At 33.1% G+C, this 27,100-nt stretch overlaps 1 protein-coding gene across 11 annotated transcripts in view; it reads left to right on the forward strand.

Annotated features, from left to right (window-relative positions):
• The window catches only part of SOX5 (SRY-box transcription factor 5), a 987,332-nt gene that overhangs the window by 572,101 nt on the left and 388,131 nt on the right, over window positions 1-27,100 (forward strand). For 2 of the 11 annotated variants that reach the window (XM_019654623.1, XM_019654622.1), the window contains exon 1: window positions 26-206. The exons of 8 other annotated variants lie outside the window; for them this stretch is intronic. In XM_019654623.1, coding sequence (XP_019510168.1) covers window positions 169-206 — 38 coding nt within the window. In that variant the 5' untranslated portion in view covers window positions 26-168. Of the gene's footprint in view, window positions 1-25; window positions 207-5,577; window positions 5,646-27,100 lie in introns of those variants that run through there. One more of the 11 variants, XM_019654625.1, reaches the window with a different exon arrangement.

A 27,100-nucleotide genomic window follows, 5' to 3' on the forward strand; every position in this document is an offset into this window, starting at 1 on the left:
GAGAGAGAGAGAGAGAGAGAGAGAGAGAGAGAGAGAGAGAGAGAGAGAGAGAGGGAGAGGGAGAGAGAGAAAATCAATTGGTTTAGAAGGTTTGGACTCACTTGACAGGTTCAGTTGGAGACGATCATAGGTGGCTGCTGTGACAAAGGGAAATTGTGCTTTTCCAGCATGCTTACTGACCCTGATTTACCTCAGGAGTTTGAAAGGTGAGTACAGTTTTTTTCCCCCTAATATATTGAAGTACAACTCTCCCATTTTACAGTGGTCTCTGAATCAATTGGAAGATGCTCCCCCGTTTGTTAGAAAAGCTTGTAGATAGTGTTTCTGCAATCTTGTTAGCTGATTTTTGTGGTGATTGTCCGCACCAAATTGAACTGATTTGTAAAGTCTCCGAGGTTTCTGTTAATGTTTTTAGGTTGCGTCCTATACCAGGAAATTAAATGAACATTAAGCATCTCTCTGTCCTCCACTCGCTGCTTTTCTCTTTCTCACTTTCTTCCTTCATTGATATTTTTTCTTCCCTTCTACACCTTTTTAAATGCTTTTGTGCAGAGTGTTAACCATTTTCGACATCTCTGTCTGGTAATTCCTGGGGTGACAGAAGGTTTTAGTGGTGGTTAAAACGGAGGCTATAAGTTCCTATTTGATCCTTCCGTAAAACTTTGGAAGCTACTCAGTAAAGCACATGACCTTTTGTTGATCTAAGAGAGCAGATTTTTTTTTCTTTTTAAAAGAATATTTAACATTACAGAAATTTATTAGTAGATTACTTTTGAAATGTCAAAAAAAGAGAAGTGGGGATGATTCCTTTCTAAGTTTTAGTGGCCACTTTTTTGCATGAGCTGTCTTAAACTAAATTTTGACTTACCATAATATCCCCTTTTGCTCTGATGAGAATAAGTGTATTTCTAATTAATTAGGTCCTATTTGGAGAAATATGTGCAATATCCTTCCATTGGATGTTGTTTCAAGTAAAGCAGGGCTTTGAAAGAATTTTAGCCCTTAGTGTTCCTGTAAGTACACATTGCAATTTTTAAATTTGAGTTCTTCTCCCAGCATAAGTTCATTTTGGGGAACTATAAATAGAATTTTGTTTGCCATTAAAAAGAATTCAAACTTTGTATTCTGTATGGTGAATTTTTTTTTAAAAAAGCCAAAAAAAGCCAGGATGCATGATACCCAGGCTTTTTTTTTTTCATTTTCATGAAAGCTACCTTCTGTATAAACATTTGTTGTATCTGACTATGCAATGCAAGCTAGGTGCTAGACCAGCTGGTTAAAAATATGCTAAGTCAAGCTGTTCATCGCTCAAACAACTGAATTTGATATGAAAAGACGAAAAAAGAAAGGACAAAGATTAAAACATCCTAGAAGTGAAGCAATGGAAGAGAAGGGTATTAAGAATAAAATAATGCTAGAATGTGGCCAAATATTAGAGAAGCCAATATTAGATCAGGAAAGAAAGTAAAATAGCCAACATATATGCTTTGATACTGTCTTCTTTTTTTCATTTCCTCTTCATCTTTTCTTTTTTTTTTTTTAATTAAGGTGAATCCTGACTAGACAATTCCAGTGAGTAGTTGAGCTTGCTTAATAGTTTTGAATTCACATTTTCAAACTTCTATATATTAACTCTTTAAAATAGCTTTTGTTTGCAAATATAGCCTATTTCATATGTAGATATTGAAGTTATTAATATTGGAATATACTATTGCTTAATGTAACAGTTTAATATATCAGAGTAAGTTTTCTAGCATGGGTGTAAAGTAGCACTTAATAATATTCTTCAACTCTATACTTTTTGAAAATAAAACTCTTGAGTCTGATTTGTAAGCGTGTTTAACAGACTGTTCTTATAAAATGGTAGTTACATATTAACAGGCTGTAGCTTATTTCTCTATATAGGCAAGCTTTCCTGCTGTGAACTTTATTTGTAGTTTTTCAATTATCTCCTTTTAAACTAAACTTTTCCCTTTCCTATTCTGATGCTCAAATCTCCTAACAATTTTTTTTTCCTCCTGGTGAGAATTTCATTTTTTTTTGTCACCCAGAGGCACGCTTTTCTAACTGGCTAATTAAATAAGCAAGTGGTAATCAATAGAGTTGTTAGTATAGACAGCATATTTGGCAATATTAGTAGCTAAAATAATTTTGAAAAATGTCATACAATAGAAAATTTCTTAATAATTTCCCCTGTGGTTATACTTGGTAATACATACAAAAATCTCAGTAAATCATTACTATTTGTTTACATTGAATTTATATGAGTGAGTGTATCTCTAGTCACCCACATAGAGTATATCTTGTAGACTCAACATGGAATATTTATATCCTCCAAAGGGGGTATATATACTATAACTACACTATCATATGTAGTCAGCTATTTTTGCCTTTTCAAATATTTGCAGCTTTTACTGAATAAGTAGGTTATTTCCATCGAGTGTTAAATTTTATTCTGTTTGCTCACCTGCTATAGATGAGTTGTTCACTCAAACTGAGTCAGAAATCTGAAAAGAAGACTTCTACATTTCTTTATTAGGTAGAGAATTTTGCTCTAGAGAATATAAATAAGTTGTTTGGGGTTCATGCATTTTGGAAGTTTCATGTGATCTTTTTTTTCTAGTTGCATTGGTAGAGTCTTGTCCATCATTTGTTATTCTTTGCAACCTGTAGACTATTTGGAACTTTAAGGAATATTCAAAACTTAAATATCAGGATCAGAATTTGGATTTAGGTTTGTTATTCTTATTATTTGTATTATTAGCCCTAGAAATGAACATGATCAATACTGCCAGACTAATAAGCAGTTGTTAAATAATTCAAACGTAATAACAATTTCACTGTCTGTGAAAATGTTCAAGGTACAGTAAATTCAACAGTGATACTAAACAGTAAAGATGTTGAAATATTTTCTTTTTATTTTCATGCGTCCTTGTCATAACTGATGATGACTCATGAAAAACACAATTCTCAGGTGGGAGGTGAATAGACAAAGTATGTTCTAAGGAATTGTTTGTAAACAAAGTCTTTTGGGTCATGCTATTTAGAGGAAACGTAACTGGCAACATGGTCTAAATGTTAGTAATAGCGTCATTAGACTGAACGCATGAACTCTCTTAAAAATTTTAAAAGAAGACAGTGAAATTATATATTCACCTGAAAATAAATAACAAAAAAATGTGACTTTAAGATTTTTCCTTTAGGAATACCATCTACTTTTTTCATATTCATAGAGTGAAAATATTTAAAATTTGCTTTAAATATCATTATTAGCTTGTTTCTGATCAATGGAAAAAAAACAATTTTGATACTATCAATAATATTGTATTCTATTTATTTCCCTTATATATAGTCTATTTGATAATGTAATAGTTTTATGATTAATCAACTTGTTATACTTTCTAATTGCTTTATGTTAGAGACTTAAGTAAAATGCAAGATGATTGCTTAAAAAGACAATTTGATAGTAAATAGAAAGAGAAAAATTGGGATTGAATCTAGTGGGGTAAAGCAAATTAAGTTTATAGTATCACCTATTTGATTGCTTCTCTCAAAACGGGTGCAGACAACAGACTGCCTGTTTTCTACATGTTGAAGGTAACACTGCAAGAGTAAAACCTTCTGTGATGAAAATTTCACTTATTTACCTTATATATCCATCAAATTTATTTGTGGTAATACTGACTAAACAAATGATTTTTTCACAGTAAGAAACTTTTAAGTGTTTTTCTGGAGAAAGAAATATACATCAGGTATTGTGAAAAACTAATCTGTTAAATGACCATGAAAAATTCCTATTAGCGGTCTATAAGAATATCTCTGACATTAGCAGTACTTTAATTACCTAAAGTTTGGCTATAGTAATAACATTTTTATTGCTTAGACAGATTTATTCAGCTTAATTAGAAAAAAAATTAAACCATTGTGCTCATGGTATAAGTACATTCAAGTTAGCAGGTAACCTCTAGGTGTGAATCAAAGGAAACGTACCTGTTCACATTCTGTCACCTAATGGCAACTGTAAGCCTGTAACTTTGACTTTATGTTTTCAGGACGTTCTGATACCTGCCTTTGTCAATGTTGTTATTTTTTCACTTACTGATTGATACTTTGTAAAGGAAAAGCTGTCTATCACTGATTGTAGATTTGAATTACCATCTCAATAAGTTGCAAGCTAAGTGAGCTAAAAATATTAGTTTGGAATGCAAATTGCAGAAAGCAGTGGACAACCTATGCTTCTGTCACACTCATGTTGGAGCACTGTTCCAAAGACTTAGCAGGAGACCTGACTGATGACCAAGAACAATTAAGGAGTCAATGTCAGGTGGCATTATATACTGCTCGGTATTTAGCAGGTTGATCAATATAAAAATGTGTGAATATTAGGATTGCTTCACATGTTGGCGTGTTCTGTTTCTTCAATATAATAAGCATATGAGAAAAGTATTTATCTGTTCTTGGGGAGCTTTTAACTAAAATCTGTATGTGTGTGCATCATACCTGAGAGGCAAATATAAAACCTGTTCTAGTTCTTTAGCACATTACTCCTCCATAGAGTTGGAAGCTATTTCAAATGAATTGCATTCATAATGCATTTAAAAAACAAAATGGCATTCATGGTTAAAAATCTGATTTTTATTGTTTATTCTTTACACTGTCAATTCTCAAGCCACCTAATGAGTATATGTATAATGCAGATGTGCATTATGTAGGTGGAATACCTCCCTTTTTATAGATCAGTTAAATAAGCATAATGGATGAATTTGTGTTTTCTTCCATATTTTGTTATTCATTTATAATTTCAATGAGGTTAACTGAGAGCATGAGAAATAAACTAATTTAGATATTTATCTTGTACTAATTCACATACAGTTTAATATGTCAGGTCACTGACTCAGATGATGGCAATCAGATTAAACGATGTCCAAAGATTTCAACACAATATGAAATATCTTCCTCTTAATGGAAATATTTTGATGAACAAGCAATGGACTAAAACATAGCAAATTCTTCCTGCTTCATTCGGTGCTTCTTTCCTTTTCATTGATTTACATCATCATCATTTCTATTAAATGTAGATTTTGGATGTTATCTACATGGACATATAGTAGGATTACTAACATATTGCGTTATATAGATGATCAAGTGATATTGCTAGAGAAGAAAAAAATTTAAAGACTGGCACTATTTTGCATAAGCGAACAGTATTTATTTGGGCATCCTTTAGAATATTCCTTCGTTTAAATCAGGAACTAATAATGGTTCAGAAGACCTTTCTTATCCCTTCTAAATGCAGTTTGACTGTGTTTTCTCCTGCAGTTTGGAAGCTGCACTCCCTTCCCTTTAAAATGATCTATTCTTCTCTTCACTTACTAGTTGAGAGTTCATACATCTCCTCTGGAGATACTGGGGCTGTGGCGTATGGTTCTGCTTGTCCAATAGGGGGGTGTTGCATTTCTACACATTCAGGATCCTTTTCCGCTGGAGCCTGAGTAAAAACCTCAGCAGAGCTCCCTGTCTTTGCCAGCCTGAGGAGTCAGAGACTCAAAGTTGTTCCCAGCTTTTGCGCCTTCATTGTAGAGCTGCGTCCTGCTCAGTGGGCTGCCGAGAAGGACCAGACCGAAACAAGATTTAGAAGAATTCTGGTGAGAACTGTTTATAGGGATATGGTATTTTAAAAGAATGGAGTAAACAAACAGAATTGTGGCATAAACAAAGATAATTAGCATAAACAATGTCGTTTTAGGACAGGTGGTTTTAAAAAACAAACAAAACAAAAAACCCAAATATGAACCCAACTTGAATGCTGCCAGTTTGGAACCACTGAACCTTAATCTGTATGTACTTCATGAGAATTACCCAGGTTTGTGGATCAACTTGTTAACATGCTTTTTCTGTTTCTTTTGTATCATTTTCCGGTCATTATGCCCTTTTGTCACCCAGCTTGAAAGCAATTAATCTATTACAAGGTAGTTTAAGGACTTTTTACCCAGAAAACATGCCAGAAGGAAAATTCAAGACAAAAGCTTATAGATGTTCATAGACATTTGAAATCAGTGTCTAACCTTAAATCAATTCTGACCTGAACTTGGCTCATTGTGTTTCAAATCTTTCTTTTATCTGAGTAACATTTCAGGCACTTGGCTTTTTAGTGTTAATACCTTTACTGTTGTCTTGCCTTAGAATTCAGAGATTTTTTTTTTGTTATGGCTGTATCATCACTTGTGTTATATGTTTATTTATAAGTGTTGCTTATTTCATCTTCTAATTTTTCTCTATAACTTAGTGAAGGTGTTATAGCAGTGTATAAATGTAGCTGACGATCATGCAATATGAGGATGCTATAGTTATTATGAACCACATTATCTAAAACTACTATGCCGTCGTGATGAATTTTTATGTGGAGACATTTAGGTTGATAACTCAGTGATGTTTTTCTTCATACTTTAGACTGAAATATTTTGACTTCAGTGCAATGTAGAGTGTGGTGAATAGAAAGCTGTTTATTTTTCTTGTATTGAGGATCCAAATTCTTTATGGAAGTTAATAAGATAGGTTTTTTTTTTGTTTTGCTTTTTTGATTGTTTTGTGTTTCCTCTTCGTTTTCTCGTGGAGAATGGGCACCAGGAATTCAAAGTAGACATCTCTGGTATTCTGTAGCCCTTCTCATTGCTGAAATGAGAGCATTTGTGAATGAGTTTTGGTTTCTTGGAGTTATAAAGATGTGTGTAAACTAGTAAATCATGTCTCATTCATGTGCTATGGAGATTTCTCATACTTCAGGGACAAAAATAATTTGGCTACTAACGAATTAGGGCTACCTGCCAGTGCCAACACATACTGTAGGTAAGAGAGCACTATAAAGAAAAGCTGCTGGCAGCAAATCCATTGAAACTTTCATATGTAATAGCGTTTCTATTTCTGCTTTTCACATCTTTGAAAGAATGTTTTTTTGTTTGTTTTTTTTTAGAAAATGTTAAAAAACAGAAGATATGATATTTCTTAAAAACGTATCAGTAGATTCTTTTGTAATAGTTCTTATTATGAAGATGCATAGGGTTTCATTATGTTCTGTGCATATGTGACTGCTCTACCCATCACAATCATTTCTGTCACATTGAAACCTAAGAATCAGATGCATTGGGAATAGTTCTAATTGAAAGAAATGAAATTCACTCTGTAGGGCCAAAAAAAAGGTGCCCTCAAACCTTATAAATTTTTGATATTGGCGGCTTAGGAGTTAGATCTGTTGGGACCCTGAGCAACAATTTCATAAAGGACATGTCCTCTCCTTCAGAGCTTCAGGAACATTGAGAAAAGAAAAGAAAGGGTTAACCAGCTTTGCTTGTTGATAATTTCTTAATCTACAAGTAAAAGAAGACATAGGCCCAAATAGTGTTTTCCTGGTACATTTTTTAATTAAAATTTATTGTAAAATATAGCAAATCATTTACTTTAGTACTGATTTTGGGTTTGTTTTCTGTTTTATGTTAATGAGGATGAAGATATTAAGTGGTGAATTGTTTGAGAACTGGTTGTGGAACTTTCACATGTGGTCTGTTGCCTTCATTTTAAACACTTTCATATTTATCTAAGAAAAGGGCATCCTAATGAAAAAGAAACACAAACGTTAGCAATGAGAAATACGCATTCACATGAGAAAACACAAAATGAAAAACAGTAATGCTTTATTTATGCTATTAATTTTTCATTCACAATTAATATAGGTTGCTTGAAAAAGCTCTAAAGTATTTTTATTCTAATTGTTGAGTTAGGGTATTACTTGTTTGCCCACAAGTCTTTCTTTGGTTTATTTTCCTGGTCTAGAGTTTGTTGGGCAATAATTTACAAAGTCCAAAGACTATTTTTACTCCTTTCCTGATGTCCCTTTGTTTCCCCCTCCCCAACCCCCGTTTTTTTATTTGCTATTGAGTTTCATAATATGTTTGACAAGAATTTGCAGGAAGATGTCACATCAAGCTAATGTTACTATTTCTTTTCTTCTTTATCTGCATGACGAGAGATATATGTTGAAGATTCATTAAGATTATAATGTATAGTGTTCATATTCTTTAGAAGAGAAAGAAAGAGCTGCACTCACTGGTGATCAAACTATTTAATTTCTCGTTCATTCACTAATTCAACTTTGAACGAGTGATAACTGAATATACAATATCAGATTCAGATTGTAATCTCTCCCATAGTATAATCAGGATATGGAGTATAACTTTTATGTAATATTCTAAGTACCATTAATCAAACAGAACACCTAGAAATGGAAAAACAAAGGTAACAATGAATGTTGTTCCTTAGGCAAGAGCTTCTATTTCCTTCCAGTCCTACACATAGCTAGAATTGGGGAACTAAAAGAAAGATACTGTTTTTACAGCCCTAAGGATTATGGGGTATAAATATTGTAGTGCAATTGTTTCTTAAAATTTTAGCATTACTGGAAAAATAAAATGGATCTAATTTGACCTATAAACAGTTTAGAAAAATTAATGCTTTAAAAGCATTCTTCTAGAGAAAAAAAAGCATATCCAGAAGATTGTGAGAGCAATTTAAAGAGTCAAAGTGAAGGAGTAGAATATGTAGACTCTTATAAGTAAATTAAAGGATAATTGGGAGTCAGTTAACAGTTATGTGAATAATTTATTTTGTGTAATGTAGTAGTTACACACACAGACACATAACAAAAGTTTGGAATTCAGCAGAAACTTTTTCACTTATAGGGTAATTGAAAATTGAATAAATTGATTTTGAATACATCCTAACAAACCCTGATGAGGCTGCTGTTTTGGGGAGAAAATCTTGAAAGGAAGAACTATTTTATAGAAATACAAAAAAGGTCCAGTCCCACTTTCTCATTTGCAACATAGAATCCTATGGCATGAGCTATAGGGACATACAATAGTATTCCAGCTTTAAAAATCTTAAGGTGGTATTGTGATGCATATTAAATGGAAGATTTGAATTCAAAAAGTTGGGTTAATCAAGGTATGCTTGAGTAAAATTTGAGGTTTCAGGTTGCATGAGAAAGTTGAGCGTTGGAGTCCTAAGGCATACATATCAAATGGACAGTTTTTGTGTGGATTTTGAGTGTTTACTCCTAAAGCATTGAACAATTTCCTCTTTTTTGGTAAACATAGACATTTGTCAGTATCATCACTGATTTTTTGGAGGAAGCATAACATAATAGAAAGTGTTATTAGCTGGGTGTAAGATCTCAAATCTTAGTTCTTCCTTACAGATTGAGAAGAGGTTTTGGGTTGTTGTGTATGCATCTGTAAAGTGCAGTGATGGACTGGATAATTTTTTATATCTCTCAACTTTAAAATTTCATCGCTTTGAACTACATTTGAAAGATCCCTAGCTCTTTACTCTAGTGGTCAGAATTCTTGAATGTATTCAGCTATTTGGAGACAGTAGCTTACATAACCAGCCTTGACATGTGGAATCACTTCTCCATTTCCCTGTCAGTGGAGTGGTGTTGTGCAGAATCAAGTAACCATGGTATATTTTAGGAGCTTGAAATCTCAGTACCATGTATAATTCTTATTTAGGATCAAGTGCTCAAGTTTGCTATGAACTATTTTGAAGCTACATGTTTCGAAAGATAAGATTCATATTTTATGTATTTGAAACTCTCAGGTGCATCAGATCACCTATTACAAATATTGTGAAAAATAAATTATATGTGGATTACTGAACCATACACTGTGAGGGAATATGGAAAGCGTGAGAATGACATTTTAGGTAAAAATGCTGGAAGTATATTTATAAGGATAAGATAAAAGAAAAAAAATAGACAGTAGAGCATTAGGACAACACGGGGTCTATAAAGAGTATATGTCTTTATATCAATAAATAACACATTGGGCGGGAAGTGGCAAGATCAACTAAGATTTTAAGTGGTTCTCAAAATAAATTAGATAATTATTAGCATTAGCGTCTGGCCAGCCAACCTAATATGCATTAGTTGGTAGTTGGCAATTTCAAGATAAGAAATGGTAAGCCCTATGAAGCAAGGAGTAAAGGAACAACCAATGAAACATGCATTAAAAAAAGCTATGTTATCTGAGAGGAGAAGCTCCCCGTATTTTTAATATCTTAAATACGGCAGATCGCATCCTTTTCCTTTTAAACACAGTGTTTTTTAAAAAGTGCAGTTATACCACCAGCAAGATGATCTTTGACTATGTTTCCAAAGACCTTCTGTGTTATCTATACTTTAAAAATATGAGTATGGTATCATGAAGGCTTTATACAATTAGTTTCAGGTTTTCAATATTGGTTCATATATTTGGGATAACAAGAATTAGCTATATGTTAAAATTAATTCTTTGCTTAAAAATTATGTTACAGACATTTTAAATTGTATTCCTGCCACTTTTAGGAATAGAGAATGGGTGTTACCCTTTTATTCTCTTTGTACATATATAAAGGTTGTAAAAAACAAACAAACAGAAAAGAGACTTATTGAACCAGAACTACATTTAGAACTAGGACCAAAGGGAAATATGCAAACATCCTACTGTTAAACAAGAAAGAAAATCTGGAAATCGTTCAGTTGGACAACTTACTGCTAATATATTTTATCAGGCAGCATTTAGTGATATACAAAGTTGGCATATGTTCCTACAGTTCCTAAATCAAGAATTAAAACTTTGTGATGTATTAGTTACTCAGATTCTTTGGATTTCAGCCATGCGTCTATAAAATGGGCTTTAAAATGAGTATAACATTATTTTTCCCTCAATGCTAATGAGTCATCTTTAACTTAAAAAATTTAGAAAAATATTTGGCTATTTCTGAATGCAAGCCACCGAATTCAAACTTTGAAAACTAGATTGAATTTTTGGCAAATATGAAATGACTAGCACATCAATAAAAATCATATACTTTTGTTTGATAACAGTAGTCTGATAGTTGAAATTATTTTAGCATATACAATAGTACCTATAAGAAATCTATGGACTTATTTTTTAAAATTCTGTAGTTAATACAACTATAATTGTTTTAAATGCACTTATGATATTGAACCCAGGCAACTTGTACCTAAATGGCACCAATATAGCTATAGTTTCCTCTGACTGCTAATAATGAAATAGTCTAAAAACACACCTCTTCCCATTTTATATGTAGGAAATCTGATACACTAAATGTTGTTTTTGGAAGTATCAGTGGTAGCATATCAAATATTAAAATAATGAATTTGCTGATTTAACATATCCCTGTGCTTTAACCTGGGCAAATTAAAAATCATTTATTTGTGTGTAATCATAAAAATTAATCATTTTACAGAACAAATTATTGGACAACAAAAAGGAGTGATTTTCTGTTACGGTTAAAAACTGTCACGCATTATTGCTTTTTGAAGTATTATTTGTACAGATATTTTGAAAATTAGAAAATATTAAATAACTTAAAGAAACTTACCTACACAAATATAGTATATCATAAAATTTCATAGTAAAAGCAGCATGAGAGGTTTGTATTAGCTAGCTACTTATTCCTTAGACTGTAGGTAAGGTTTGGGCAAATTTATAGATTTTTTTTTTTTATGGGCAGCCGGGTAACAAGCAAACAAAAACATCTGAGAAAAAGAACTCTTATTTTTGATATAAAATTGTTTTCCACTGAAATAATCTGTTGAAAGCCAGAAGCCATCCAAAGTGCTGATACCAATTTAAGAAGATGATCTTTTGCCTTAATTATACATCTGGGAAATATTAGCTGAACATTTTGTGGAGAACAGTGAATACCTTAGTTGCCAGTTGTCTAAAATGCTGCTAATGATCGACATAGTGCCAGTGTTTTGATGGCTGAAACCTAGGCTGAATATGAATACAAAGAACACAGTTGGGGGAGAAAAGCGCACATTTTATACAAAACAGATTTCAACCATCTGCTTGGCACTTAAGTTTGCGACTATAGGCGATATATGAAAGAGACCACTGTCCACGTTATGAATGGTATCACTTTTATTGGTACCTTAGAAAAACCATAGGGTTTGAAAGCCTAGAGAACCAACAATTTTCTTCAGCTAAAAGTAATGCAGACAAGGACACCATCCAGAATTTGTTCTCTCTCTAATCTGTTCTATGCCAGTCTTCTCTTTCCCTAGCAAAAGGGGTTGTGCTAATAAAGTAGGTCTTAGTGCTGTACCTCAGGATATTAAAATATACCAGACAACATGATGCGAGTGGCCCTAAGGACACGGACCCCAGATGGTTATGAGATAAAATGGTGTTTGCTTTAGGAATAGGGTATATTCCTGAGTCTGTTGCCTGAGTACTATGGTGCATGTCTAATCAGCATGGAAGTTAATGGCCCAGAAGCACTTCTGAAATTAATGCGTTCCCATTTGTTCTGAATTTATAGTATTAAATCCGACCAGTGCTGTTTCCTCACTAGCTCAGGAAAGGAAAATCAGGCCATAGATAGTACATGATAGGCAAAATCTAAGTATTTTGCCGATTTCATGTATCTTAAAGGTCTGGAAGAAATCCTCAAGAAAAGAATCTTGGCAAATATTGTATGCTAGATGCTTTTACATTTATAGAGTAATTGGTAGCAGCCATTATAGACAGTGACTTAGCACCATATAAGCAAAAAATACATTTTTCACTAAGTAGTTTCACCTATTTTATTTTCCTTAGCTGAAGTCTATTTTCTATTTTTAAATATTAGGAAACATGATCTATTAGAATGTGTTAGTGTATTGATTTGTCTAGACTGTATAATTTGCCATAGATATGTGGAGAACCTTTTAGGTCTTGAGGAAGAAGTATGTGCTTTAGTGAAAAGTATAAAACGAGGCTCTCAGAATCCCTTTATATCAATGCTTTCCAGTATTGTAGCCACTAGCCAATGTGCCACTATTGGAGTACTTGAATGTAGCGAGTCTGAGTTGAGATTTGCCTCAGTATATTGGGTTGTCGGAAAAGTCATGACGCATTTTTGCAACGAAAAACATAGAAAAAGTACGTCATGACTTTTCCGACAACCCAATTGAATGCACACTGGACTTTGAAGACTTAGTTTGAAAAAAAGGATGTAAAATGTCTTACTAAGTTTTTTTTTTTTTAATGTTGATTATATTTTGAAATCCTAGTATCCAGATACACTGGCTTAAATAAAATGATATTAAAGTTATTTTCACCTGTTTATTTTGACTTTTTTTTAATGTGGTAACTAGAAAATTTGAAATTACATGTGTGGCTCGTACTTGTGGCTCACATTCTATTTCTGTTGCGTGGTGCTGCTGTTTTATCCCTTTCTGTGGAGGGAGGAAAACTGAAACTTCTATCTGTATCCAGATTCTAGTAGTTCACAGTTCAGTAGGGTAGCAATGAGTCAGAAAGACTTAAGTTTTTATTAACTGTCTTCCTTCTTAGCTTCCTTCTAACAAGAAGGTGAAATTTTATCACGTTTTAAAAAGTCCAAGTAGTCGCACTGACCTGCACAGATGTTTCTATCATTTACTAAGTAAACACTGCCAGTTTCTTCAAACTTTGATGGAGTTACAGTGGAAAAGAAGATCTTTGATTAAGGATTGTATAGATTATTTTAGAGAGTATATGTGTAAGGGACAGTTATATTAACTTTTGAACATGCCACCCTGTGTATCTATAATTTCTCCACTGCGTTTAAAGAAGTTTGCGGTTGGGTAGGAAGACCTTCTTCCCCTTTTGTGTCCCAGCTGAATCTACCTACAGTTTTTAAAATTGACTCACGGCATGTGATACAAGTTCTTTCTCTATTCATATGGAGATATACTTATGGAGATATAATAGCTATAAAGGTAACACTAACTTTCAGTATGTACTTAATACATACCAACCTGAGCCTCACAAAAATCTTATTTGTTATCCTCATTTTACAAATGAAGAAAATTAAACAGAGAGAGTTGCCTAATTTCTCCCAGGTGATAAGTGGCAGAGCTAGGATACAAACCCAAACAGGCCAGCTCCAAAGACCTCACTATTAATCATTAAGTTTTTGAATCGATCCACATAATAAAGTGCTTCCAGAACTTTAGAATCTATTGTTTATTTTAGTGGCAGAAATTTATTCATTCAACAAATGTGTTTCGAAAACCTATTATGCCAGGTATTATTTTAGTTGCTGAATAAATATTACTGAAATGCAGACACTAAATAAATAACATACAATGATTGTGATATAAAGTTCTAATTTCTCTCTGAATTCATTCATTCATTCACTCATTCATTCATTCATTCATTCATTCATGGCACAGGTGATGTGCTAGGTGCTGGGTGTCCAGATGTGTGGACAATTATGTAATGGTTTGGTGGTAAAGGCTATTTGGAGCTGTGTTTGAGAGAAACCAATTTCCAGTGCTCAAAAAGTGTAACAATGTAAAAGTTCTCGAATCTCTGTCTCCTAAGTCCTTTACAGTGGGCTAACTATGGAAATGATGTCTTTCATCTACAGGCAGCGTCTTTGCTCAGAAAGTTTATCCCATTAGTTTTTGCTCTCAGTGGGCAGTAAGCCTCTTTCAAGTAGAGTAACTTGTAAGAATGTCTGTGTCACCCTCTTATATGGTGATGCTAATATGGAAAGCTTTGTGATGAATTGGTAAATAATGATATAATTAATATATTAATCCTTTGATCTAATTTGTAGCCATGACATACTGATTTTATTGGGTAGCAGGCAGGAGTGTTGGTAATTTTGATAAAAAGTCAATCGTGTGTGAAAAAATAACGTCACTGATGAAAAGACTGCAGGTTCCCGGGAACAAGAAGGCATTCGGGAATGAAATGAAGATGAACCTCTTGGTTTTACTTCGTGGATTTCTACAATTTTACCATAAAATTAATATATTTTAATATGAGTTTGAAGTGTGCCATGAATCTCTGTTTTAAATCCTGATCTTTTAAGTGTTTTTCCATATGTAGATATTGCTGGCTCTTGGCATTTCTCTGATTTCTTGATACCTTACTAAGGAGAGGCCATGTAACTGTAGTTACCGGTGGGATTTACAGTCAATACGCTTAAACTTATTTTACAACTCTACCATTTATTAGTCATATGAATTTGGCAAATTACATAAATTCTCCATGAGTTAACTTCTTCATTTGTGAAATAGGGATTATAATAATTACCATCATTTAGGTCATTTTACTGGTTAAATGAGAAAGTCTATAAAACTTATCATGCTCAGGAAATGTATATTATTATTTCCTTGAACAGATTTTAATCATGTAAAAAGAATTACAAGAATATTTCACATAAATGGCAAATGATATTGGGCTGCATACGGATACATAAACATCAAGTAATTAGTACATAATGTTAAAGCCCAAGTTTTTTCCAGGATTTATTAGAACTTCAAGTGCTTCCTAAAAGGATTAAAAGATTTAAAATTAAATATTCATGTCAGAATCATTTTTATTTTACATATTACATATATAATACATATATTTATGTTACATAAAATAGAATGCATACATATTTTATAAAATTATATATTATACATATTGTACATATTATACATACCACATATATGATGTAAATGTGTGTATATAGTTAGATAGATAGATAGATAGATAGATAGACAGATGATAGATAGAAAACATAAGGGAAGATAATTCCTTCTAAAACAATGGCTAAGAATAACTCCATGTTACCTGACAGTCATACCAAGGTTAATAGGTATCATTTCCAATTAAAAAAACCAAAACACCATTTTATCAATAATCACAATTTAGGGGGGAAGCCCTGATGTCTGAAGGAGTAATTTATTATATGACTCTTTAAATTGTCTTTCATTGAAGTATTACAGAAGATTAATAAGGCATTCTTCACATTGCCATTTTTAGTAGAGACTGGATAAGAGAAAGAATACCAAGTGATAACTTAGTGAGGGAAGGCATTTCGATAAGTAGCTAAACTAATGTTTGCCAGGCATGTAGATTTCCTGGTGAAAGGATCCTTACTGGCAGAGATCTAAGAAAAGGCTAGTATGTCCCTTAAACTATCTCCTTTAAAGAACAATTGTTACATCCCGGCTGTTGCTAAAAGATGAGGAACAATCAGTTCTTGAATGAGTTGTATTCTTGCCTAGATTTAGGGCACTCCCACCTCTATCCTTAAATTGACTAGGTCTAGGAGTACATAGAGCCAAAGCAAGATTTTTCCTCAGAATACACTTTTGGATATGTTTGAGTACCTGAAGAGATTCCCACTGAGACCCTAGAGCTTGGTATAGTACCACGTAGCAGGGGTCATCTTCATTTGAAGGATGTTAAGGCTGTCTATTATTATTTGTCTGCTCTGATACATGTGCTGTTTCTTCAGATTTTGAGCAACACAGCATCTCATTGGGCCCTCTGGATGGATTTAACTTTAAAAAGTCATCCCAATTTAATTTAAATAAAGTAACATATAATTGTATATCCTTTCATATGATTTAGTATTAAATCTACATTTAGAATGATGTGGACAGAGAAACATTCCCATCTTGATTTATTCATTTAAAAATATTTAGTGAATACTTACTATGTGAATAATTTATTTGGCAAGATGAAAGTACACATCAATGTGAATAAAGGAATAGGAAGGAGTGACAATACAGGAGAAAGTGTAAGATAAAAAAGATATTTACAATTTATCACTTTATCAATATGAGAATATTATTTAAAAGTATCTCTATTTTCCATTTGTTAACTGAAGTACCGGGGGTGCCAAAAAATGTATACAAGTGGACACTTTGGTCAGTATTGTTCAAGCCATAGTTTGCAGCAATCAGAAGTGTCTGGACGCTGATGGTAACCACTTTGAGCATCTCTTGTATTTGCAGAAGTCAAACGTGACTTATATTCATCTTTTATTATCAGTATATATTATTACAATTGTAATAGTTTTTTTTTTCCTTTCTAAAATGTGTATACATTTTTTTGGCACCCACTGTATAGCCAAAAACTATAATGGTTTTGATTTAATTTAGGTGTAATTATTTTAGAACTGCTTTTTATGACATTTAGGCACTTAGATCAAGATGGCACTTAGATCAAGATGGCAGATCTAACTTATAAGCCCGGAAGATTTTTGACTTCACATTTGTTATGACTGAACACATTGTGGTCATCTAAAATATGTCACAATTATTTGGATATAGAGCTTTTCTTAATGTTTCCCTCTCTTTTTTAAAAAAAAATTCCAAATCTATAGAAAACTTGATTTAATAGTACGATGAGCATCCATCTGCTTTTCAGGTAGTTTTGCTAATTATTAACTTTTGGCCCCTTTGCTTTCTCTTTTTCTTTGTCTATTTCTTTTTCTTTTCTGATTCATTTGCAATAAGTGTCAGGCTAGCACGAAAAATTGGGACATTGTCCTACATAACCATAGCATTAACACATTCAAGAAATTAAAATTAGTATAGTAATATTATTTGATATAGTTCATAGCCACATCTTCTAATTTTCCCAATAATACCTTTAATTTTTCCCCCTTTAAATCCTGGAGTAAGTCTAGCATCAGGTATTGCATTTACTTGTCATATCTCTCTAGGTCTCCTTTAATTGTAGATAGTACCCTGCCATCTTTTTGTCTTGACATCAACATCGACATTTTTGAAAAGTTCAGGCCATTTGTCTCATATAATATCTCACAATCTGGATTTGCCTGATTGTTTCCTCATAATTAGATTCAGGTTACATGCAAACTTTTTGGACATGTATTAAAACATTGTCCTCTTTAAAACCACTTAAGATCATTAAGTAGGTCTTTCAGAAGTAGATAGACACCAAGTTGAAATTTTGGTGTACCAAGTTCATGGAGACTTTTTTTTTTTTTGTGGTCTAGATTTTATGAGCTCTAATCTGGGATCAGAAAGCTATCTGAGCCACAGTGAGTTCACTTGCTGAATGCTGTTTGATACTATTTGAGGACACAGGGTTTCCCTAATCCAAGAAACCATCACAACTTATCCATAAAGTCTACTTTGAAGATGGCCATAAATGTAATAAAATTTGTAGATAATAACCTAAAAAAATATTGATTACAAAGTCTGTGTAATAGCATTGCACTCTGTGTATTTAGTTAGATGGATTTCTTAGAACTACAGTGTTCATTCTTTATGAAAAAAATGCTAGAAGTCAACTACCTCAGTCAAAACAAATTCAGTTATTTTCCCTTTTCTTCATTCACCATTCCCATATTTTGAAAATCAGAAATGTTTTCAAAAGTATCTAAAATATTTTGTAAATATTGAAAAAAGTAGAGGCAAGTACAGGCTATTCTTTTCTGTTTTAACGCTACCACTCTACTACTCAATAAATGTATGTTAGAATTAAGGAATGGAGATCTTTTTTGTTGCCAGAATTTTCCAATTCTCTAAATTCTTAATGGCATAAAGCAGTTATTCAACCAGAGACTTTAACAGTTTGAAAATTTCTTCTATTTAGAGGTAATATACAGCATAGGCTCTAGGGTCAGATGCTTGTGTTCAGATCCTGGTTGTATATTTCCCTAGTGTATGATATAGGGTTACTTACTTAACCCCTGTAAATTTCATTTTCCTTTTATGTAAAAAAAATGTGGCTATTAAGTAATTGCATATAAATAAAATACTTATAATGGGACCTCTGATAGTAAGCACTGAATACATATTAGCTATTATTATTGATGGTGACTTGTCAATATTTATAGTTACTAATAGAAATTTCTGAATGGCACTTGAGGGAACAGATTTTTAAAGCAATAGTAAAATATTTGTGTATTCCTTTTTGGAATATTTATTGACTACTTTGTATCTACTAGACAGTGGTAGTTTCTGAAGGTTTAATAATGAACAAGAGACATATGGTTTTTGTCCTCATCAAGCCTCTAGTCTGAAAAGGGAGACAGGCATTAAGCAAGCAATTGCAATAAATAAAAGGGGAATATTGTGAATGGAGAAGTTTAAGTGCAAGGTGTTATAGGAGAACACAAGGAAACCTAATCCTGGTCTGTGTCTTAGAGCTTTTTTGGAAGATGGCTGAGAATTGAAGATGAAGAATAGTAGAATTTTCCAGACCTAGAGTTGTATGGGTCACAAACATGGGTTCTCGAGTAAGACTGCCTACTTTACAAGCCTGGTTCAACCATATGCAAAATGGGTTCCCCGGTAAGGTTTTTAACCTGTCAGTGCCTGCTTCAGTTTCTTCATTTGTGAAGTGGATGTATTTATTACCTCTGTGATGCGTATTACCTACCTCATCGGGTTGTTTTGAGGCTTGAAATGGAGGATTCATGGACAACTCAGAACTGTCATTTTGCATTGTGAAGTACCCAATAAACGTTAGCTGTATTATCTGAGGACTCAGCTTACACAAAGCCCTGATAACACCAGTATGATAAACTGGAGGACTAAAGTGTGTTAATTTATTTCTTAGATGTAACTGTGCCATGATCTTTTGTTACAAATTCCCTTCAGCTTTCATTCTCCTTCCCCTATCAATTATTACAGCTTTCTTTTATAGCTTTACATGAGCCTGATCTTCAAAACATGTCAGAATATCAAGGTGAAGATATTTCTGGTTTTCCTCGGTATTAATAAAAATGCCATTTTGTGATAGCAAAAAATAACCTAGTCAAATTGCCGTAGTCTGGTAAATTTTAAATGGGTTTGAATGAATTCAAAATGAAGCCTTCTACCAGTGTTCTTGGAAAGTTTATGGAACAAAGTCCGCTTTACCAATTTGAACAACTTAGCCATTTTCTCTGCATGTTGCCCTCCTCCCCACATGACTCAGTGACATAGTTACATTTATTGGTTGTTGACTTACTTTTATGTCCTTCATTCCACTAAGGTTTGTGAGGGGTGAGAAAGGGAGGTTTAGAATGCGTGGCTTGAATTGAAAAGAGACCTTGTGTGGTCAGAGTGAGGATGAGTAGAGAAATTGTAGGGACGTTTGAGTTTTGAACAGCCTGTTGATTGTCCCTTTATATTGAATGGAAACACTAAAGAATGATTTACTTTGATGAAACTGTTGTTATTATCCTGCTCATTGATGGAGTCTGATAAACCTCCATGCTTTTTTTCTAACGGCAGAATTTCTAAATATAACCTTTTCTGTCGATTGAATCAATATAAGCTGTCATGTTAGGGCTCAAAAAATAGTTTTAAAAAATTGTTTTCTAAAGATATGTGATATCCCCAGGTGAAAACATGCATGTTCATAAAAATTAAAAATTGCTATTCAAGTACAAGTTATACTTATCCACGCATATGCTATATAAGTATGTTCTCTGTTATAATCATACGACCAGTTGTATTTCGTGTTTGGAATGGTTGTTTTTCAGGTTTTTGTTTGTTTGTTTGGTTTCTTTCATAGTGGTCTTAAGTTCACTTTTTCTATATTGGATGGATACTGCTAAATGCTCAGATAAATGCTAGCCCCAGGACATGTGAACATTGACTCATATTTGAAGCTCCCTTAATTTAATTGGCTATTCAATATTATTCAGCTCACAATATAGAACGTAAGCATTTTTTTCATTAAAAAAAAGGGTAAGAAATAAAGGAGCAACATTACCCTTTTAACAGTTTCTCAACTAAAAGTTTTGCTTTTGATTTCTTTTTTTCTTTTTCATTTATATCATGGTCTAACATATAACTGCTTATTTCCATAATGTAACATAGTTTTATAAGATTTTTACAGGGTTCTATATCATTTTGTTGATTTTACAAATTTTCATGTAAGAGTATTCCATATCTGGGGGGAAATGGGTTATTGTTAAGTAAGGAGCTGCCCTCTGCAGGGTAACACCAAATTCTCTGCTGATGGTTCCACTTTCAATTTCTGCATCTGTTTTAAATACTACTACATTGGTAATGTTGAGCTTTTGGTTTTGTTTTTCAGAAGGCAGATTAAAAAATATTACCAGAAATGCCAATTAATTTATTATAATCTCAATTTGGGTATTATATTTATAATTATATTATTTGCATAAATTAGTAATACAGCTAGTCGATTATGAATAGACAATTTTTACCTAGTGGCGGGTGATAGAAATTAAGACACCTCTGTGATAATTTTCTTTTGGGTTTCTGATTTTTAAGGGTCCAAATTTTTTCTCATTAGCTATTACTTGCCATTCTATAAGAACTAGGATGCTGAAAGATCATTGCCAGAAGGACAAGGACAATTTTAAAAATATTAAAAGTAGGCAACTGGAAATGCTATCTGTCCTGTGCCCAAGAGCAGCCAACATTAATTTTTTTACTTCTAAATGACTATTTTGCATATGGAACAAATAGTTTAAAAATCAAGATAAAGTATTTATATTATTTTATAGTAAATTTATGTTTTTCTATACCTATTTTGACTTTGAGAAGAATGAAACACATAAAAGTATTTTTAAGTGTTTAGAAATTTAGAAGTCTAATAAGGATACTAAAGGTGGAAAGCTTTATGCATCTTTCCAACATCAGCTTGTTGGGCTTTAATATTAAAGAGTTCCATTTCAGTTAAAGTGTGACTTGTCGATTCCCACAAAATTCCTTGGCCACATACAAGTACTGAGCTCTATTAAGTCCGGAAATGAAGTCCACGTTTCTGCCTCCAAAGGGCCTTCTGCTAATAGTTATTGAATCTCTGAGATCTCACTTTTCTCGTCTGCTTGGACTGATCACAGGTCTTGTGTTTTTCCTTGTACTTGGCCCTGCTCAGACTTCTTGGCTTTGATTCTGGATTTTGCGGGACTGATCTGGCTTCAACTTCAGGTTTTGTGTCCTGTTTCTCCTGGGAGTTAAGCTACAACTCAGTGCCCTTCCTCATTTGCTCAACGGATTTTCGCTGGGGAGCTCCATGACTGTTAGATGCCCTGGTTCCATCCTCTCCTTCTGGCTCTTTGAGCCTCCTATTTCTTTGGTGTGTATTTCACAGCCATCGAATGGACTCTGAATTTTTTGGGTTCTGGAAAATGTAACACTCTTTTGGAGAGACGTGAATTTCAAGATGAGCTTCTTTGTGAGTTTGTAAGGATCTTTACATTTTGTAGAACAAATATAATCTCACATACTAAAAGACGTAAATACAGACTGGTTTTACCCATGATCTTTAAAGCATAAGCTACTTATGGCAGACTACCGGTAGGTTTTGTAGACCCAGCAAAATCAAAGAGAAGAACTATTTTGCATGTTTGTCAAAGATGGGTTTTTACATCATAGCTTTTTTCTTTGGAAGAAAATATAGTTATTTTATAACTTGTCATTAAACAATGATGGAGAGTGATTTGTAGGTATTGTTATAGCCTGTGAGGAAAACTTGAAAATTAAAGTAACTCTTTGTAGTGATCATCATCATTTTAACAAGGTGGAGTATTTTTCACTAATTATAGAAAATAGTACTGTCTCAGACCTTGGGTCTTGTAACCCTACTTGTATGGATGTAACGTGTGTATGTATATAACATGAGAATGAAAGACAGTGAGAGCAGAAGAGTGAAAAAAGAGAGAGGGAGGAGGAGGAGGTAGAGGAGGAGGAGGGTGTACCAATTTGAAGACAAATAGAGAAAGAGATAAGGGAGTGCTTTTAGTAAAACGCTATGAATGCCTCACAGAAGTAATATGATTTCAGTGGAAAGGACAACCCCACTTTCTCTCACACATAAAAGTTACCATAGAATCAGGAGCCTCTCTCAAAAAGGTTATGCAGCGTATTTCAGGTGAATTTGCATAGTTGCTGTGGTGGCTAGGGGAAGTGAAAAGGGACTTTGCTAATTTGTAAGAATTTTTGATCAAGTTGACACATGTAATCCAGGCTTTCAGAAAAGCGACGAAAGGAATATCCATTTTTAAAATGAGGTTACTGAATTAATTGTGATTGTTTTTATTTTTATTTTGTTAGTATTAGCTAGATCCTTGTTTCTTTTTCTTTTTTTTGTACTGAAGATACTAGATAAGAATCAGGGGATTCTTTCTGGCATGCAACAAAACTTTCTTTATCCTATTATCCAACGCTGATCTTTGTAAGTCCTCTTTGAAATAGGCTTCTCGGCATCCCACTTCTGAGGTTGGTGAATCTTCCAATTCAAGTTTTTGAGAATGTTGCTTCTGACAAACAGAACTCATGGGCCACGTTACGCATGTGTACTCTTTGACACTATTAAAAAAATAATCTATTATCAAAATGATGCTTCTTTTGACAGGAGAGAAGTGGTAATGCTTTAAATCAAAGTAACAAAGTGCTATAGAAAAAAAAGCATAGAATATTGAATATACTAAACAAAATTCATAAATTCAGTTGTCTTCAGTGGAACGTTGGTGGAAAGTAGATTAAACCTGTGGACTGAGAAGTTTTTTTAACTTTATGTTTACTTTTCCCAGGTAGATGATTCCTTGCCTGAAAAACACAAGTTTATTTATTTTTGTTTTCTCTTCTTCTAGTATATGTATTACAGGCTCTGACAAGTCCTACATTAAAAAAAAATGTTTAATATAACATTCTCTGAATTTGTTTGATGAAACTCTCTTTTTCCAACACTCATTTACTTTTTGGATGATGTACCACTGAATACAATACTGAAAATGCCTATGTGAGGGTGAGGAATACCACTCCTGATTCAACCAAATCCAATAATCTAAAAATTTCATAGTAAATAAATACAAGTTAGTTAGTAATTAAAATCCCAAGTCATCCTGGTGCTGTGGAAATATCACATTGATTATGGATATAGAAAATTCTGGCATCTTGTTTATCCTTACTGAGTCAACATCCTCATCAGTAAACTGCAGGGCTAACATGTAGCAGCTGTAACAGTATGGCTCTATTGGTTACTGATAGCCAGATAGATTCTGATTGGCTGCTGCCATCGCTGTACCCCCTAGTGAGATATTTTAATTATCATCTTTAACCACAGGTGGTTGTGAGGATTAAATAAAATAAAATGTTATATATAATATTGTCAGAACAACATATACAAATATAACATTTTCCAGTTTCTTTCCAAGATGCATTTTTATAGGAAGATTGAGTAAGCAAATAAGTTTTATATCAATTCTTATTAAATATTATTGGATTTGAAACAGATTTATATTAGAAATATCATTTATGGCATTGAATGTTCACCTTGAAACAATGTAGTGCGGTTATAAGTCTATCAAAATTTTAAAAAACCACTGTAACTGCTTTCCTATGTACAGATTACTATTCACCTTACATTTACTGTTCATCTTCATATTTAACTGTACCTTGAGATGGAGTTTTCAAAGGAAAATACTGCTTCAGGCACCTATTGCTAAATTACCAATTATATGAAATTGCATGTGAAGCTTTTCTTGTTATGTAAGAGAAGAGTATTAAAGAAGATGATGTCAGTGACCAACTATGAACCACTTTGACTATTAAGGAGATGTTAAAAATCACACTGATGTACCACTTGCTTTCCACTGGTACTGAACCTGTCCAGAAATTAATTCAAATGTAACACACATAAAATTATCAAAACATTGTATGCATATTTGATGTGTAAGAGAAATTCCATTGAATTTTACCTACCATGGAGAGCCAAAGTGGTATGCTGATGTATGGGGTTATAATTGTGGTTTGTGGCTATATTATAAAAACAGTATATAGCTATGATAATTGCAACAATTCAAATTCATGGTAGCATTTGTGATAATTTATTGGCATGATACATGGAAAATATCCCATGGCTTGGATTTTCTATTAACCTGTTTCTTGAGACAAGAATAAAAGGAATTTAAATTTGAAATATATGGATTTGATTATATGAGCTTAACCAAGCTTTTGTTAGGTTGAAAATGTTGACTGGTTGAACTATCAATTGTTAGATATCCTGAAGTCAATGGTAATAATTTAAATATGTAAAAAAAAGTCTTTGCTCTATTCATTCTGTGAATTCCTTGATACATTTTTTCCCAAAGCTTCTTTCCCTTATAGTTGACATTTTAACAAATGTTCATTTATCCTCAAAGGATTATGATGAATGGAAGGTTAGGATATTAAAAGTATGCAATTTTTAGACCTCACAAATGTATTATTTTTTCATTGCACCTGATTTAAACGTGTATCATTTTTACTCATAACGGAGGAACATCTGGTAGAAAGAGAAAAAATACATTACCTCATCATTTTTGGTGTTTTCACTAAAATTTCACTTTAATTTGTCAAATTATGTAAAATTTATAAATTCAGCTTCAAATATTTAGTTCTTCATGTCACCTTCTGTAATCTTTGATATTAGAATATTACTCTGGGTTAAAGAAAAAAAATGGGAAGGTTTACCACAACAGTTACACAGGATCAGGAAGAAGTGACTAGATGTCTAATATAAAAGAAGCAATTCATGTCACTTCATCTCTGATGTTAAATTCATATCAGATTTTTGATATTTCTGTTACCTTCGTATATCGCTAAGATAACTGTTTAAGAAGAAAAACATATCTAAATATTTAGTCTTAATACAGTTCATTGAACATACACTAACACAAAAACCTACTTTATATAACAACTACAATAGATACAGAATATCATGGGAGCTCAAAGAAGGAAAAAATAAATTCCAGTAATGAAGACCAAAGAAGGTTACATAAAGGTGCTGATTTTTTAACTGGGTCCTGGAGTTTGTACAGGCTCTTGGAGCACCTGGCATAGGGTTGAAAGATTGCACATTGGCCTGAACCAAACGGTATGATAATGCTTAGCTTTGGACATGTCCAGAATCTTGAGTGACTAAGATAGAGGGTATAAAGACTTAAGCTGGGGACAGGCTGTGGAGGGTCCCAAACCCCAGGACTGGCTGTTACCTTGAGAGCAATGGAAAAAGATTTTTGAGCTTGGGTCAGTGATTGTTTGATGGACTTGATGGTGATGTAGCTTCTGGTTATGACACTTCTTAATTTAATAACTTCTGATAACTCTCCAGCATCCTCACACTCCAGCATTAGGTACATTCTTGGTATTCCAGGGATGTTCATTAAATAATCAGACCTTACTCTGACTTTCTAGCTATTTATTCTACCGTTTATCTAGTTATTTATCTGTCAGTTCCCATCTGCACTCTAGTCTCTAGCCACTCTGTACTTCTTTAAATTCTGTGCTTTTTTTTTTGGTATAACCTCATTTTTAAAGTATCCCTTTGGGTGTTATCTGCTTTCTGAAGCCTCCTTTCACTAACTGGGGAAGTCATGTACTCCATGACTTTCAAAGGATCTTTCTTTCTGCTTCTATTTATAGTGTTTCTCACAGTTGTGTCTCCTCATTAGATTGTGGTCACTAGATTGTGAGTACATTGGCTATGATTTATTCATCTGTATTGCATCACACCAAACACAGTATCAACACTCAAAAAATAGTTCTTGAATTGGACTGAATTTTCAAACTATAAATTTTATGGCAGTTTTAACATAGGGTAATATCTGACACATGTTACATATGAATATTTTTGAAACTATCATTTATAGGGTCTCATTTTCTCTGTAATAATATCATCTAAAGACTTAATTTAAACTTCAGCTACACATATGAAGCTAAATGTAGTAAATCATAGAGAGAAATATTTGTAAGGCACAAGTGACCCATGAAGGCAGGCGGATTTCCTGTTCTCTTTGTACTCACACAAATAGAGATACTTTTCTTGACACAAAACGCTAGGTTTATTTTGTGGGTTGTTGATTCTAAATTTAAAGGGGAAAATATAAGCACTGTGTGTGGGTAGACTTTCAAAACCGGCATCTTTTGAAGAACCTTTGTAATATTCTTGTATTCTAAATAATATGTTGATAATCAATAGCAATATGGCATTAGATGTTTTGTTCTTTCCTATTATTTTCTTTCTTTCCTTTCTTATTTTATTTTTTCTATCAAGACTGAACAGCAGGAAACTGTGTTGGCAACCACCACATTGGGTGGGATTCAGAAGGAGGTACACGAGAAAGGAGTGAAAACAATGATTGCTTTGGTCTTCTTTTAAGGCGGAACACACTAGCTAGTTTATAGTATTATTCCTTTTTGAGAAAAAAAAACAACAAAAAAAACGGGAGCTGAAGGGGAAATTGTCCAGTGTGTCAACTAGTTCACTTTTTTTTTTTTTAGCCCTGCAGACTGCAATCATTTCTG

Source organism: Hipposideros armiger, unplaced genomic scaffold, assembly GCF_001890085.2.
Source record: "Hipposideros armiger isolate ML-2016 unplaced genomic scaffold, ASM189008v1 scaffold_227, whole genome shotgun sequence".
NCBI classification, from domain to species: Eukaryota; Metazoa; Chordata; class Mammalia; order Chiroptera; family Hipposideridae; genus Hipposideros; species Hipposideros armiger.